The sequence below is a fragment of the Syngnathus acus genome, chromosome 14 (assembly GCF_901709675.1).
Source record: "Syngnathus acus chromosome 14, fSynAcu1.2, whole genome shotgun sequence".
In the NCBI taxonomy this organism is placed as follows: domain Eukaryota; kingdom Metazoa; phylum Chordata; class Actinopteri; order Syngnathiformes; family Syngnathidae; genus Syngnathus; species Syngnathus acus.
Genome location: NC_051099.1, coordinates 2,511,262 through 2,527,725, shown reverse-complemented (window position 1 = coordinate 2,527,725; position 16,464 = coordinate 2,511,262). Strand labels below are relative to the sequence as shown.

General features: G+C 54.1%; 3 protein-coding genes across 5 annotated transcripts; all 3 read right to left on the bottom strand.

The window, feature by feature from the left end:
* Window positions 1-517: 517 nt before the first annotated feature.
* Window positions 518-3,886, bottom strand: pwwp2a (PWWP domain containing 2A). Its single transcript, XM_037269617.1, has 2 exons — window positions 2,875-3,886; window positions 518-2,597 (listed from the first exon to the last, which is right to left on the bottom strand). Exons 1-2 carry the CDS (start codon window positions 3,711-3,713, stop codon window positions 947-949), a joined length of 2,490 nt encoding a protein of 829 aa, XP_037125512.1. The 5' UTR covers window positions 3,714-3,886; the 3' UTR covers window positions 518-946.
* A 332-nt stretch (window positions 3,887-4,218) lies between these two features.
* Window positions 4,219-8,160, bottom strand: oatx (organic anion transporter X). Of its 2 annotated transcripts, none has more exons than XM_037269621.1 (16): window positions 8,031-8,160; window positions 7,839-7,900; window positions 7,271-7,432; window positions 7,130-7,203; window positions 6,934-7,063; window positions 6,725-6,828; window positions 6,465-6,619; window positions 6,197-6,365; window positions 5,990-6,113; window positions 5,783-5,898; window positions 5,603-5,657; window positions 5,379-5,538; window positions 5,197-5,305; window positions 5,014-5,092; window positions 4,825-4,952; window positions 4,219-4,637 (listed from the first exon to the last, which is right to left on the bottom strand). In XM_037269621.1, exons 2-16 carry the CDS (start codon window positions 7,863-7,865, stop codon window positions 4,526-4,528), a joined length of 1,704 nt encoding a protein of 567 aa, XP_037125516.1. In that variant the 5' UTR covers window positions 7,866-7,900; window positions 8,031-8,160; the 3' UTR covers window positions 4,219-4,525. The 2 variants fall into 2 exon arrangements, with proteins under 2 accessions (XP_037125516.1, XP_037125517.1); XM_037269622.1 differs by having other exon boundaries at window positions 8,041-8,123.
* Window positions 8,161-9,598: 1,438 nt separating this feature from the next.
* ap2b1 (adaptor related protein complex 2 subunit beta 1) lies at window positions 9,599-16,354 on the bottom strand. 2 transcript variants are annotated; one of them, XM_037269167.1, is made up of 22 exons: window positions 16,217-16,354; window positions 15,387-15,441; window positions 15,171-15,276; window positions 14,948-15,083; window positions 14,631-14,876; window positions 14,330-14,520; window positions 14,000-14,221; window positions 13,801-13,921; window positions 13,627-13,722; window positions 13,395-13,510; window positions 13,155-13,320; window positions 12,983-13,081; window positions 12,646-12,905; window positions 12,374-12,578; window positions 11,963-12,004; window positions 11,379-11,534; window positions 11,153-11,298; window positions 10,952-11,081; window positions 10,802-10,886; window positions 10,629-10,715; window positions 9,983-10,137; window positions 9,599-9,817 (listed from the first exon to the last, which is right to left on the bottom strand). In XM_037269167.1, exons 2-22 carry the CDS (start codon window positions 15,421-15,423, stop codon window positions 9,743-9,745), a joined length of 2,877 nt encoding a protein of 958 aa, XP_037125062.1. In that variant the 5' UTR covers window positions 15,424-15,441; window positions 16,217-16,354; the 3' UTR covers window positions 9,599-9,742. The 2 variants fall into 2 exon arrangements, with proteins under 2 accessions (XP_037125062.1, XP_037125063.1); XM_037269168.1 differs by lacking the exon at window positions 11,963-12,004.
* Window positions 16,355-16,464: the final 110 nt, after the last annotated feature.

The window sequence follows — 16,464 nt, the reverse complement described above, 5'->3', positions numbered from 1 at the left end:
GTGCTAGGCTAGGCTAACGTAATCGTGGCGCCGGAGAGAGGGCGGAGCAATCGGCCACTTGGCTTCATAAATATACTCATTAAATATTGATTGGTGAGTCGAGTCCGTGTGACTGACGGCCAGGCTGATGACGGCAGCGTAGATGATGTCAGCAGCTCTTCAGGGAGGCGGAGCTGCAATGACAGAGATGTTACGTCATCATCACTGTCTTGCTAATAATGACGTTTGTTTAACCCCAGCACAAAAATGTCAAACAGTGGCCGAGCTGTCCGAATATTGACTGCCAAGTGGCTTTCCGTGACCTAGGGCCCAGTTAGTTGGCCCGAACAACAACGATGGTCCAGTCGTGCGCGTTTATGTCTTAAATTTAGTCCGTGTGCCAACGTGGTAGTATTTTCCCACTCTGCTCGCTTCAAAACACTCTGTTTGCAGGTAACAAAAGCCGAGAACCGAAAAAAAAAAGCGTCGAGTCGCGCAGGCGCAGCAGTGGCGGCAGAAGAAAAAAAGCTCAAATGACCACAATTCAAAAGGAAGTTTTATTTAAGATTTGGAACATCAGAGAAAGGGGGGGAGGGGAAAAAAACATTTCCACAAACTCGTTTTTGTTCAGAATTGCTAATCTGCAAACAGATGGAATTTTTTTCCCCAAAATGGAGCAGGAGACAAACAGAGAGGGAAAATACACCATTTGTGATCATCATCATGGGGGGGGGGGGAGGCGAGGGGGTGTCCTGGCAAACTGGCTCAGAGTGGGAATGACAACTCCAACCCCATGACCTCAGTTTGGAGAACGGTTTCACAGCTTCTATTAGTTCTTTGTCTTCGTCACAGCATGAAAAAAACAAAGCCCAGACAAACAAACAAACCATAAAATGCACGCGTCCCCAAAAATCTTCAACCTCGCTCGCTCGCTCGCTCAGAACAGCAGCGGCGTCCCGTTCTACTGCTACGTCTCAAACTGCGTGAGCAGCGCACGCACTTCGGGCGTCAGCTGCTTGGCGGCGCTGGCGGCCTCGGAGATGGCGCGACGGTACGGGCCCTTCCGCTTCCTGTCGAAGCGCGACTGGAAGCTCTCCAGGAAGGGGGACAGCTGCGAGAGCGGCAGGAAGGAGGTGGTGGGCGAGCCGAACCAGGCCACGCGCGCCTCTTGCCGCGCCGCCAACACGGCATTGGCCCGCCGAGCCACCGTGATGCCCAGCACCCGCGCCGGCCACCAGGGGAACCCGTAGATTTTAGCCCACACGATGTCGCCCACGCACACGGTGCGCCCGTCGGGCAGCAGACATTTGGACACCGACTTGGAGAAAACAGACGACGAAGTTGTCGTCGTCGTCGACGACGAGGAAGAGGAGGACGACGTGGAAGACTTGCGATGCCGTTTCAGTTCACCTCCTTCCTCGTCGCCGACCAGCGCCTCGGCGGAAGCCGGGCAGGGGGGCACTAAGGAAACCGGGTCTACGGTCTCCGAGACGCTGTGGTGCGGGGGGTGGGAAGGAGGTGGAGGTGGAGCCTCCTTGGCCTCCGTAGCAGCATAAATAGAAGCGGGCGGCGTAGGACTGGGGGCGAGGCGCGGTGAGGGCGGTGCGGGCTCGTGTGCGGGAAGCTTGGGGCTAGAGGTGGCTGAGCTAGCGTGTTTGGGAGGCGAGGAAGAGGAGGAAGAGGAGAAGGAGGAAGAGGAGGGTGTGGCCTGAGGGTCGTCGGTACGATACCTTTGGGGTTTGAGGCGCATTCGAGGCGGCAGCGCAGTGTGCGAGGCGGGGCCCACCAGGGTGGTGCTAAGGTGCTGCAGGCGGCGGGTGAAGTGGACCTTCTGGTTCTGGTTGTGGTTTTGCAAGGCGGCGGCGCGCGTCAAGGCTTTGCCCCCACCGCCTCCGGCCTCTCTGTCCTGGTTCTCCCCAAGCGGCAGAGGCGGCGGTGACGGCTGCGAGTTCCGCGCCAGCTTCTTGAGAACCTGGCGAGTTTTGGAGCGATCCGCTGGGTTTCCTTTGGGGAGAACCTTCTTAGAGTTAAGCTTCAGACGCATGGACGAGGACGAGGACACAGCCCGCAGGACACGAGGCGAGGACGCAGAAGCGGACACTCGGATCCCCGATGGGGCGCGTCTGTCGCTGCGACTGCCCTTGTCGTCACTCCTTAGTCGCTTGACTTCAGCCGAGACAGGCCCTTCCGCCGCTTTCCGTCGCCGCGACACCTCTTCGCCTCTCAGGTCTACGGTGCCCGGCCGGCGGCCGGCCGCCACCACCACGCCTTTGCACTTGTCGCACAGCACCTGGCGGGGGCGCAGCTTGATGGCGTTCATGATTGAGGTTGGTTCCTCGCAGCGGTAGCGCCGCTTGGGCCTCTTGATCTTCCGGGGCAGCGGCTGAGGTAACGCCTGGTTGTAGGTGTCCCTGATGAACAGCGGGGGCGGGTATGGCGCCCCCTCCTGGAACAGTGGGGGCGGCTTGGAGCTCCATGGGCAAGGTGTCGCATCATCATCCGTGGCCACTTCCTGCTTGGGGGACACGGGGGCCTCCGCAGGGATGGCGTCCCTCTGAGGTCGACTCTGGTCTTCCCGCCGGGGAAAGGGCGTAATGGGAATTCCGTATGGTCCGAACCTGTGCAAAGGGAAGGAGAACCTTAGAGACTCAAATGTGACAACCTATCCAAATAAAACACCTTCAAGGTGTTTGTCCTTGTCGCCTCCAGACACAAACTCGACGTGTAAAGTGGTTCACTAAGCTCTTGGCCCATTTTGAATTGTCAAATAAAGAAGACGATGGGTTGTGTGAATGGACTCACAGATATGAATGGCAGAAAAGTATAAGGCTGGTGGCCAAATCTCACAAAGTTATTTCATGTTGTTTGTCAAGAAATAATCCACCTTTGTCGTACCTTTTGGAAATGTCCATGAGAACGCCGGAGAAGAGCTTCTCGCCCACCCGGAACGACACAACCAGCGCGTCATCGATGACGTGGTCCAAGGAGACCCGAACCTCGGAGCCGAGGCTGAGGCTCAGGTCCTGCACGCAGCCGCCATGCCGCGTCGCGCACGACATGGTTTCAGCTCCCACCGAGACTTCGGAAAGCTTGACGTCCGGTGTCAGGTCCACGCAACACGGGCCCCTTCCCTCGGAATCCGGATTCGCGTCCGCGGTACCGACCAATCCGGCGTCTTGGCTAGCAACGGGCTTCTGCTCGGGTTGGACAGAAGCCGGGTAGCCTCGGTCCTGGTCCGCGGCGTTCGTGGTCGGTTCCGCCGGTTCCGCTAGCGAAAGGCCGGCCTCGGCGCCGGGCGGGTGACGGGGGGCCGGGAAGGAGTGCAGGAAGACGGCGGAGGAGGAGGGCTTGGGCTGCGCGAGGATGCTACAGTAGGCCGCCTGCGCCGAGTCACTCCATGACGCTTCCCCGAGACTGAAGCTGGCGCTCCGGTTGTGGACGAGCGCGTCGCCCGCGGCGACCTCACCTTGGACTTTTCCCGCCGCGGGGTCCAGCTCCGGCTCCAGCCTGACATGGCGGCGCTCCTCCCCGTCGCCACCGTCTCCCAAGCGAGCGCTAAACAACTCCGCGGCCAGCTCGGGCGCCACGGCTGGCTCGGGTTCAGGCGCTCCTTTGGGCTCCTGGGAGTCTAAAATGCCCCCCTGGCCGCTCAAGCTCGGTTCCAATGAGCCGTCGTCGGTCGTCGCTGCCGTCCGAATCGCCGCAGCTCCTGGCTCGGTGGCCACGGCCGCCATTTTCTTCCGCTGTGCTAGCGAGCGCGCGTCACCCCGCCCCCTTGTGCCAAGGGTCAGAGTATTGGAGCCCCGCGATTGGCCGCCACAGCTGTCGGTCAAATGAAAGCCCGGAGAACATGTGGTCCGATTGGTCGGAGACACGGAAGCGCAATGACGTCACCAGGATGCTCGACTTTACGCGAAACAAAACATCGGCAAGCATCCATCGTATGAACGACAAAAAGTCACTTGACGCAAGGAGGCGTTCACAATATACAGTCGGACACATAAATAAACATCTTTTCATTCCTCACGAAATCACATCAGAAATGAAAATAAGAAAAGAACGGAGGGCAATTGATCATTATTCATGATTCTATTCTATCTTCACTCGGATGAAACATATCGTGTTTTTCTGCATTTCTCCCGACAATTACAGCCATGACATTGGATTTTACGTGTTCAATTATCGACTCGCGTGTAGATCTATTGTTTAACTTTAACCCGTACATTCCATTATGAAAGCTAAGAATGACTACTTAATTTATTCATATTTGACCTCCACCGTAACTTATTTGACATGTTCATTCTTTTGAAACAGCTTGTGGACAGACAAGATTAGGACGACAGAACAGTTGAAAACAAAACATAGTCTCTTTCATCATTACCATTTATATTTCTTGTTTCTGTATCAGACGGCACATTAATTGGATCAATCGATGCCTATTTCATATAAATGAAAGACACGGGTTACAATTGTATATCAACACATCATATGATTACTACAAAACAAATAAAAGACGGATCAAATGATCACATCTGTGAATAATTGGTCAGAGGGCATTGAGACCGCTTCCTTCAACTTCTTTCACTTGTTTTAAAGACAGCTCCACTTGCTCGTCTTCTGACGAACCTTCCTTCTGGCCGTCGTGCCTTTTTCCAGACCTTCAGGAATACACGACAAACAAATTGCCAGTTTGAAAAATGCAGCAAAATGAAATGAAACCAGTTTGAAAAATGCAGCGAAAAGATGCAATTCTGAGGATTTGGACAATTTGTTGCTTAAATGAGGTTTTCAAACAATACATCAGTTATCAAAACTAGTTGTTGGTGAATTTGATAACGCGCTCACCATCTCTCCTCCACATCCTGGATCGTGTCCGGCAGCGGAACATTGAGCGTTTCCGGCAGCAAGCAAGCGAAGCCTGAAGCCAGCACGGCCGCACCCCCGTAAACCACACTGGGCAGAGCGGGGAAAACCTGGAGGGGGTGCCAAATGGTGTTAATTGCAAAGAAAGCACTTCTAACAATATGGCTTTACCTCATCCAAGATGAGTACGGCGGGGGCCGCCATGCTGCCCACTCTGGCCATCGTGGACACCAGACCCATTCCGGTTTGCCTGCCGGCGCCAGGTTCCACGTCAAAGTGTCGTCGGGAGTAACGTAGCCAAGCGCAATACGACCAATAGAAATATATTTGAGTGTACTTTTTGAGGAATCATACCTGATGATGGTTGGGTAAAGTTCTCCAGTGTACAAGTAAACGGTAGTAAAGGACGCCGAGGTGAAGGCCTTACCAAGACACGCCAACGTGGTTCTGACGACCTGCATGTCTGACAGAGGAATACAAACTGTGTACACAAACTGCACAAGCGGATTCTCCCTTTGTTTTTGAGTGTGCGATACCCGTCGGGACTAAGGTGTTGGCGAAGATGACGAGGGCGGACATGAGGAGGCACAAGGCCTGAGTCACCCTCCTCCCGAGGAAAGTGAGCATGGCCAGAGCCGCAAACTTGGAGGGAAAATCCACGGCTCCAAAGATGAGCTGCATCACGTAGATACTCACCTGCACCGAGGAACGGGAGCCCTTAGCTTAGCATGTGGCGCAGCCCAAATATTAGCACGCTCACCCCAAACTTCTGCAGGTCCATCGCCAAACCGTAGTACGCAAAGCTGGTAGAGAACCTGTGGAAGGAACGCAGGCGGAAATCATGAGAATGGCTGCTGGCGGTGGTGGGTGGGAGTAAGTTGCAACATTCCGCTAACGTTAGCCTCTTTGCAACGTGTAGCGCTTCCAAGTTGTTCCTCACCAGACGGCGATGAGGCCAACAGAGATGCGTCTCATGGCGGGCGTCCTCAGCAGGTCGTAGGCGGTCAGCGTCTTGTGATGGCACTCCATCTCTTTGCTCATGTGGGAGTGAAGCACCTGCAGGTCACACGTCAAGCAAGCTTCCATTGTGGCATGCCAAGGAATTTCAAGTGGTTGGGTCTCATTAGTAGATGCGCGACAGGACAACCTCCAGCGTCAGCTTTTCCGTCATTTGGGGTTTTCCGTTGATGCGAGCCACTCTGCGGAGGGTCTTCAAGGCGTCCTGGGATCGACCCCGAAGGACCAGCCACCGCGGCGACTCTGCCAACCACCTGTGAGCAGTGACGCACGCACGGCTTTTCATCAGAGAGCCGTTTTGGAGGCCAGCGACAGCGTGGCGACGGCGAGCACCGACCAGCTGAAGGCAAAGGAGAGGAAGTGGGGAACGCACACCACCAACTGCAGCTTCCTCCAGTCCCTCAGCCAATAAGCCAAGCCAGCCAAGACCATCTGACCAAAGGTGAAGTAGAAGGAGGTGAGCGTTCCTGCCAGAGTCCGGGTTTTGGTCGGGATCCACTCCACCTCTGACGACAAATGACAAGAGCGTCGGCGCAGTTGATCAAGGCCGCGCGCTCGCTCGCTCGCCCGCCGAGAACCTCAAAGTAAAAACGTAAAGGTGATACTCAGGGAGACGGAGTTGAGGATGATGCCTGACACCGCCATGCCGCTCAGGAAGCGGAACATGCAGTAGATGGAGTAAGACTGCGACAGGGCGCAGCAGGAGCCCAGGACGCCCAGCTGCAGGTACGACCAAATCAGGATAGAGCGCCGCCCGAACCTGGGACAAAAACGCAATCATCTTTTTTGTCCCCTTTTGCAATGCCCTGGAGCGCCCACCAGAGGGAAGCAACTGCAGAAGGGGGCCAGAAGCAAAGAGGCTCACCTGTCGGACAGGCCGCCGTAGACGACGGCGCCCGCTAAAACGCCACCCATGTACACCGTCTGGATCATCTGCTTGAGGGGACGCCGCGTACACACCAAATCCCACTGAAGACACACAATCCAACACTCATTCCAATCCATTCCGGATGGTTTGCTGCTGCTGCTGGATGTCGACAACTTCCTGCCGGATGGCGTAAACCTCCCACTCACCTCGGAAACGGTGGTGGCTCGGAACTCCGAGGACTCGAAAGTCCAGCCGTCCGCGCAGCTTTCGGTGGGCAGGTGACTGACGTTAGCCGAGTTGTTGGCAGTTAGCATCTCCCACTGCGGCGTCACGTATCTGAAAGCAAGCCAGCGTTTAGCCACCCACGTGCCGCTAGCCCACGTAGGTAGACGGCCCAAAAACCTCCTGCAGCGATCCAGTCGCGTCCCAGAGGCGTCCATTGGGATGAAGGCCTTCAAAACGTCTTGCCGGTCCACCTAAAGCGTGTGGCGTGGCGTCAATGGCACGGTGAGCGGTCGTGCGAGATGCCAACTGATCACGTACCTGCTGCGTGAGGTTCCAGAGACTATGATTGGTGGACACGCTGCAGTGGTGCCCGGGGGTCCCTGAGACAAAGTTGTTCAGGAGGTTCTGACTCGCCATCAGCAGGCCCGGGAAACTGATGAGGGTCACGTGGAGCCACTGGTAGCGCCCAAAACCGCCCATCTGAGCGGTGGCACACAGGAGTGGACTGAAATATTCCGCTCCAGCCAGCCACAACTTCCTACGGCATCATTGGAGCTGCTCGTTTGCCCAATCACACGTACAGACAACCAATGGACCGGTCGTTCGCCCATAGCAGGGCACGTGGACAAGCGAGACACCGGTCGCTTGTCAAAAGGGGCATATGGACAAAACTGGTCTGGTGGGACCCGCTCCAAAATGGACCGGTCGCCAGTCAATTGCAAGTATGGTGACGCAACGGACTGGTCGCAGACGGGTTTTTGAGACGACGGCGACTTGAAACGAATCGGAACTCCGACGTCCGAGGGACACGTCGCCGCACGCGGCACGGCGGCACTCTCCACTCCACACATGCAGCTGGTTCTCCAAACGCTTACAGATCACTCACCTCATCCAGCAGCTCACTGAAGCCCATCCTGAAGATGACGTTCTTCTCACCTTCAAATCAACCTGTCAGAAAAACACCCAAGCCACTGAAAGTTGTCATGACGTTTTTCTTTTGTTGTTTTTTTCCCGGCAGTCTGCTGAGTCGCCTTAAAGGCTTAAAAGTGCACAAGAGGATTTCCAAACATTTGCTTACTGTACAGTACCGGGACCCGACGGCCAGACCACGGCGAGAAGTCCTCCTCCGGGGTGTGCAGACTTTGACGTGTCACTTGGCTCTAGATGAAACCCCCTTGCCCTCGTCAAGCACACACACACCCCCGACCCCCACCTCATTGCTGTGTCTGTTAATGTTCATGCGAGACTTGCTGGTAATAACTTGAATGACACGAAGACGAGTCACCGTGCACAGGCATAACTCCAAAAACTGCTGGTCATTACAATTTCCAACGCTTCCCACTAAACTCCGGCAATCCGAATTTGCGTCTGAACCGGGAAAACTTCCCAACTTGATTTTATTGACTTGATAAAATGTCTCTCGTTCATTCATGGTTTATTCGCCGTCATTTGAGCACAAGCCGGACCGGGAAGGCCGAAACATTGGTGCAGAATAAATTTGATGTTGTCTATCGTAGTACAGATTCATGTATTGATCGTCTTGGTTAAAAAATATGATGACCTTGAAAAAATAATGGTGATAAATGCCAGTTGCAATATGGAGGGGGAGGGTCCCTCCATTCGATTCTTTTTCTAAACGTTTCTTTCTGCCCTCAGTGAACGCGAGCTGCATCAATGCTGGCGCAAGGCGTCTTTTCTTGGAATTCACCCCTGGGGCGGGACTCCTAACAAACAAATTGGCGGGTGAGCGACGGTCACGAGGTCGCCAGCTGAACACAGCGGCGGACGGACACCGGTTCTTCTTTAGGGCGTCCGACACGTGTCGGCAGGGTTGAACATTGACGGCCAGCGTTTGCACAATCGCTCGGACAATCATTGCTAACGCTAGCTGCCCTTAAAAAGTTTAAGGTCACTGATTCACCAAACAAATAAAAACGTTGGTGTCTTTGGAAAAGTCCGTCAACGAGGAAAAACAGCTCTTTGTAGTTTACTGGACGCACAAAAGCATTTTAGCGCTTGACACTTTATTAAGATCACGTGTGGTGCAACAACAAAGATGTGCATGACAGACAAAATACGCAGGAAAAATCTGATCTGGAGAAAGCCTACGACAAGGACTAAAAACGGACGTTTACGTATTCCCACCGACACAAACGATACTCTCACAGGGACGTTTCTATGCGGAGATGCTTCAATCTATTTCAATTTGAAGGCCAATACCACTGTAGTTTGTTCAGTTTCACACAAACGACAACAAGCACCCAAAAGCGCCGGCAGGCTGCCGTGGGTCCGATTATTTCCAGCTAGACTTACAAAAACAAGGAGAAAAAAAAGTCAATGCTTGGTCCTGGAAGTTGGGTTGAAGTCAAGTGCAAAAAGCTTGCCACTGGCTCGACAAAAAGACGACTAAGACTTCATGGAAAGCAGTGTGAGCAAAAGCATTTGTGAGTTGGGGGGGGGGGGGGGGGGCAGACAATCTGGTCACATGGTCTTGAACAAATAAAATATCGTCATTCGGGGGGAAAAAAATATTATAATCACCTCAGCTGGAGTGTTACAAAACGTTGAGTGTTTAAAATGTGCGAGTTGATCTATACATGAAGACATTTAAGGATGGAATGCATTTTCACAGTCCAATCGTTTCTCAACAGAGGAACAAACTGTTATGTTGTGTGCGTGTGCGTCAGAGCCGTGATCACAATGACATTTACCCTTTTTAATCTAGCGGGAGGAAATGGATGACTGGCCACCATTTTGAGCAGGAAGGCGAGGGCGAAGCTGGCCGGCCGCTCAGTTCTTCAGCACGGCGTCGTACGTCTGGTACACGTACTGAGACACCTCGGGGGCCCGACACTTGAGGGACAGCTGCGGGATCAGCCGGGACACGGCAGGGCTCACTCATATGCTCTTGAACCGTGCGCGTGTAGAAAAAGTCCACGCACCCCTCCCCCGTTCAATTGCAAACGCTTCCAGTCGAGATTTAAGCAGGGGTGTGTAGACTTTTGTTTTTAGAGACACAAAACGGCGTACCGTGTAGTTGGGGTTGCCTGGCTGGATGCGCAGTTCGGCCAGTATCCAGATTCCGTTGGTGAGTTTGAGGGACTGGTAGAGCATGTCCTGACCTTCCACGTTACGCTTGGCGATGGTGTAGATGTTGTTGTTCTGCAGCTTGCCCGACACCGTGTCTGAAAGTTTAGAGTCAAGTGGGGAAAAATGAACAACACGGCAACTTTGACACTAGTGGAAGTCAAAAGTTGCTCTGAAACCGGGTACCTCAGTTCAGCTAGCAACACACACACACACACACACGCTAAAACTGGAGGCTAACACAAACGTTGCAGCTAAGAGGAAAAGGACGGCTAATTAACGGCGACTCGAGGGAGCTCTCAACTAACGAACCGGGCAACTAGCACGGGCGGCCAGCGATTCCGAAAACGTATGCAACCATGAGTTGACTGCCGGTCAAAAGAAGTGGATGGCTCCTTCCGGCCAAGTGTCCTACAAGACAAGCAAGTGGATGGACAAAAACAACAAGTTGAGGTCGTTGAAGGACGAGTCTGCTTTTGGGGGCGTGACGGACGGGGCCCGGCCCTTCTCACACTCCGCGCGTTAGTTCGTTCTTTCCGCACACTGGCTTTGACAGCGCATGGCACTTTGGGCCGTTTGCGGGACCTACCCGCGTTCAGGTGGCACTCCTTTATCTGGTACTGCAGCTCATTTTCATTGGGGATATCCTTCCAGGTGGCAAGGAACACCTGGCGCTCTGGGAAGATACAAGAGGCACACTTGACAAATTTGGCCAAATTGCGTGGGGAACCAAAGGCACCCATCAAGGTCAAAGCAACAAACCCATTTTTCCATCTTCCACAAAGAATATGTTGAGAGGGATGAGGACGCTGTAGTAGAAGACATCAATGTTGTTCTTCACAGCCACCTGCGCCCAAAGCAGAAAATTGCTTCAGAAACCGACGTGTCTGCCGCTCGGATGCGTTTGCACACCTGGAGATTGTTCAGCGGGTCCATCTTCATCACCGGCCCGATGGTGTTGATGGGCAAAGACACGTCCATGCCCTGGCTGGGCATCAGCGGAGTGTGAATGGGCAGCGGGCTGGTGGGGATCATCCCGAAGCTGCAGGGAGAGCACAAGCGCGCCTTGAAATGTACGGCGGGATGGGGCGGGGCGGTTCAGCTCTACTCCACCTGTTTTTGTTAAACTGGACGGCAAAGTCGGTCATGTGCTGCAGGGCCTTGTTGGTGAAGGTCATGTCCATGTACATGTGGCCCTGGCGGCGAGAGAAGGTTCCGGAAATCTCCAGTCCCTTGGCTTTAACCGCAGGCAGCCACACCTTGCAAAAGAGGCCGGTGCAATCGGTCCAAACGCCATTGGATTTACGGGAAAAAAAAACAAAGCGCCTTTCGCACTCACGGCTTTCGGGGCCACGTGGCCTCCGGATGCGATGGCCAAGCCCGTGGAGAGCTCAAACAAGTCGTTGAGGCCGCTGCCGGTGACGGCCGGAGGCGCGGGAGTGGGCGACGGCGCAAAAGTGCTCGGGACGGACGACGGGATGAAGTTCTGACCCACCTGAAGCAACGACAACGCCGCCGCCCAAGTTGAAGCGGGCGGGCGAATCGCCTCAGGTTAAACGCGCCGCCGGCGACTAAAGTGCTACGAAGCTGAGAAGAAGCACGCAGGAAGCAGCTGGTGCAACTGTATATGCAAGAAGAGGTGAGCCGAGTCTAAAGCGAGGCCGAGGCCGCCCGGCATGTTTTGGCCCGCTAAGGACGGACGTTTGCGACGCAGCAAATGACCTCGTTAAAGACCAGGCCAGATAATAGCCATTGTGCGTCATCTGCCTCAAAGCTAGCTCTCCAAAGGTCACGCAAATCGCAACTACGACACAAGTCGGACGGGCCAAAACGTGCCGAGCTGAAATCAATCAGACAGATAGGGAGGCCCTTTTGAGACCAAGCATGCAGCGCAGCAGCCAAACAGAAGCGGCTTGCACTTACAGCTGGACTTCCCCCAACACCGCCGCCCAGGTCTCCTCCCAGCTACGGGACAAAGAGAAAGACAAAGAGAGAGAGAGAGAGAGAGAGAGAGAGAGAGAGAGAGAGAGAGAGAGAGAGAGAGAGAGAGAGAGAGAGAGAGAGAGAGAGAGAGAGAGAGAGAGAGAGAGAGAGGAGCCCCCCCTCACCCCCAAACAAAAAGAATCCAAACAAGACAGACAGAGCACACACAGAGACAAGACAGAGAGTTTTCTTAGCAACCGCAAGCCATCAAGGGGATCACTCAATTCTGTAAAATACATTCTGCACCAACATCCTTAAGAAATATCTAGACTGCCACATTTTGTGGATGCTAAGTATCCATTATAAGTTGAGGAGCTTGGCATGTTGAACACCTTTGTGGTAGAAGCTCACCAAGCTGTCGAGTCCGCCACCCAGGAGGTCCACGGCACCCATCTGCATGGAGGAAACCTGGGGCACGTTGACCGGAGGGCCCAGGTCCAGGTTGAGCAGGTCACCCAGCAGGTCGCCCTGGCTCGGGATGACGTGCGGTTGATCCACAGTGGCTGCCGCCGCCGCCGCGGTCCCGCCGCTCAGCGGACTCTCGCCCGCGTCAATGCTGCCGAGCAGGAGCGAGAACAATTTGCAATCTGCCGCTTGTGCCAGGAGGTGGAGGGGCTGGCTACCTGCTGTGCTGGACCGGAAGGTGTTTGCGGTGGATCCCGTGGCTGCCCTCCACAAAGGCGCTGGGCGGTTTGTGATAGACGGACGCCAGAGAGCCGATGTGGCAGATGAGCTCGTCCAGCAGCGTGGGCTCGATCAGATCAGTCTCCTCGGAGATGAGGGGCTTCTCTGACAGCACCACCTCCTTGGCCGTCACCGGGTCCGTGGACAGCAGGCGCCAGTAGATGTAGCCTCTGTCACGTAGGTCCGGGTTGTCGGAGTCCTGCGGAAGACGGAGCGCGCTCAGGGGGGAGGGAGGGAGGTCGACGCAGCGAAGTGAGCCATTTCAGCAAATTTCACCTGAGTGGCCAGGCTGAGGACCTGCTGCACCAACTCTTGAGTCTCGGACGGCTTTTTCAGGAAGAGCTTGACGATGGCGGTCAGCAGGGTGAGCTGCACCTGCGCGGCCACACGCGAACCTCGTTCACGCCCACACCAACGCAAATAAAAAGGCTTTGGCTTAAGAGCGAACCTGGGTGCTCTCGTCGTGGAAGCCCTCCAGGAAGCTTTCCAGCAGCTCGTCGGCGTTGTCGATCCTCTCGGCGTACTCGCCCACGATCCAGATCATGGCGGCGCGGGCGTCCGGCTCGTCCAGAGAGTCCAGATTCTCGCACAGGGTGGCGATGATGCTCTCGTACCTACAACGGGAGCGTGGTCGCTAAGCGGCGTCCTCAGTGCCGAGGGTGGCCGTCGGACGGAGCCAGCCGCATACTTGTTGGGGTACTTGCGGAAAATGTCCCTTATGACCACGATGGCCTCCTGCACCACATAGTTGACTTTGGTCTGGATGAGGTCCAGCAGGGTGCTCACGCAGCGCTCTGCCGATTGCTAGATTTTACAAAAAAGAAAGTGGAGCAAAAGTATGAGTGACTCTCCCGACCCCTCCAAACGGAAGCGCTAGGCCTCCATTTGGGGAAAGAAGCGACGTCTCCTTCAAGTCCTACCTCCACTTTGATGGCACAGCGGCCAATGGCGCGCACGGCCTTGCGCACAAAGTCGACATCCACCTCGGTGGCGTACTCCTTCAACTCGGCCAGCACCTGCAAAGCAGAAAACATGAAGAGGGCAAGTGGCAGCAGCAGCGCTGCTTTTGTCGCTTTCAAGGCGGACATGCGGACCTGGGCAATGTTGGCCTGAGAGGCCAAACGGATCATAATATCCAGTTTCTCCAGCTTCACGTAAATGGGGTCGTTGTATTTGACAAAGAAGACTTTGATTTCCTGCTTGAGGATCTCGGGCCTGCAGCCAAAACACAAGACTTGAGTGTGAAAAAGTAGCGCCGCCGCCGTTTGAGCCACGCTCGTGGCTTGCGCGCACCTTTTCTGGACGATGAGGTTGATGTTCCTCAGAGCCACGTACTGGACCTCGGGCTCGCCGGACAGCAAGGTGACGAGGGGCGGCGAAAGCTTCTTCAGCAGCGTGTTGTAGTAGTCCGAGTCTTTTGGCAGCAGCTCCAGGAACTTCATCAGTACCTTGACGGCAGACAGGACCACCGCGGAGTTGGCGTGGGACAGCCGTGGAGTGACGCGCTCGCAAATACTTTGAAGAGAGTCAAAGGAAAAACAACAGCCAGCTTAGCTCCATCCCATTATTTGTCGACCGGCGCCACCGATCGACATGAAGATGGAAAAAGGCGAAAGCGGTTACCTCTGCGCCTCTCGCTCGTCCTTGGGGTTGTAGTTAGACAGGCAGTCCAGGATGAAGATCTGGCCCCACTCGGTGCACTCGTTGAGGGCCGTCAGCAGCTTGTTGATGTTCTGGGGGTTGAGGTCCAGCAGGTTGCTGTTGGGGTGAGACTCGCTGATCTCAGACAGTGCGGCCACCGCGTTGGCGACAACCTGGAGCGAGAGAGAGAGCGAGAGAGAGAGAGAGAGAGAGAGAGAGAGGCTCGGCGCTTTCTCCAACAAATGCTGATGGACGGACGAAAGAAACAAACGCGCATTCCCACCATGGGATTAGAGTCGGCGATGAGATCCCTCAGCGAGTCCAAGAAGCCCTGATCCTCCACCATCTGGGCGTTGATGTCGTGAAGCTTGGCCACGCACACCGCCGCCGTTTTCCTCACGTACGGGTCCTCGTCCTTCAGGCACTTCCTCAGCGGCTCGCAAAGGTACTCGGTAATCTTGTCCACTCGGATGCAGCCCATGGTGCGGACTGCCAGGGCCCGGATGAGGGGATTGGGGTCCTCGCAGTCCTGGGGGACGGCGGGGCAACCGTGAGACGGCCCGAGCCGAGCGGAAAGGCACGGCGACGGAGTGAGCTTGCCTTGACGAAGCTGTTGACAGCCATGATGGCCATGTCGGGCTGGCTCTTGGCGTAGTTCATCAAGTAGAGGTACACCAACTTCTTCAGCTCCAGGTTGTCCGTCTGCATGCAGTTGACCACATCCGGGAACAAAGAGCTGCAAAGACACTCGCTGGCTCAGCTCACAATGCGGAGCTGCAAGCTTTCGTTTCGTCGCCGACTGCTTTGACGGACCGAGCGTTACCTGACATCCTTGCCCACAGTCATGGCGGCGATGACCTTCTTGACAGCCTCCTTTCGCTTCTCCTTCTTTTCGTTGTTCAGCTCGGCCTTCAGCTCAAAAATCTCCCCTGTAAAACGAGATGGCTTTGGAATCCGCTTGCTGGCAGTGTGAATAAAATGTTTTGCATGATGCAGAAGACTGACTGCTGGCGTTTGCTTTTCCCACATTTGGACTCACCTTTTTTGTTTGTCGTGAAATACTTGGAGTCCGTCATGATTGTGGTTCTTGGCGTCTGGAGAAGAACAGAACATTCAACAACACAAGCAAAAGCTGCTGTCATAATAGTACCCTTGTGCAATTAGATTGTCTGGGTGAACCCAAACTTTTGAACAATTAGGGTTACAGACGCTGTTTGATTTTTACAGGAATCTGTATTTTCAGTAAATACTTTTCATAGATTGTACTGTTTTGTCCTTAAAGTACCTCATCCTTTGCCACTCTTTCAACGCAATTACTTCTACTTGAGTACATTATGCGAATACTTTTGCCATATGGGCAGAATTTTGGACAGCTCTTCTTTTCCATCTCATTTGGTGTACCTAATGAATTGTCCGGACACGTCTCGTTCCGCCCTATCGACGAAACATCTTCAAGTTTGTCAAAACAAATAACGTTTGATTTGTGTCGTTAATATGTTATATCAACTAATAGTGCACATATGGATGTGATAAGGTTTGGTTTAATCTCGCTAGTGGCGCTCTACCAGATGCTTGCTAATGCTAGCGGGCTAGCTCGCGGGCTAGCTAGCGTGTATGCTAACCGCGGCTTCTCTCGACTGACAATGCTGACAGAAACGAACAACTACATTATGACATTTTTTAATTGATATCACCGGTGTCATTCACAATGTACACGAATATTCACCAAAACAGTAAAGACAAGACACAGTCGGCCCAGTTTCCGGTTGATTGACAGCTACCTTGGTCGTCACTATGTTCACGGACGAAAACAAAATAAAAATCACACGCAACCGTAATGTTGTATGCATCGTGACACAATTTACTTACCGAGATGAGTTAGAAAATAGGTGAAATCTTTCAGAAGGTGCAGGACGAAGGCTGGTCCCTTTGGCCAGTCGGCGGAAGATGGAGAATCTGCAATGGGGGAGACGCTCAACCAGAAGGCGCAAGGGTACCACTCCGCCCCCACCTATCAGATCACACAACTGCTATTGTATTTATTTATTTATTCTTTATTTATTGCATAACGCATTCTCCTGTATTATGTTATCCTCTCTTTTATGTACCCGCTCTGG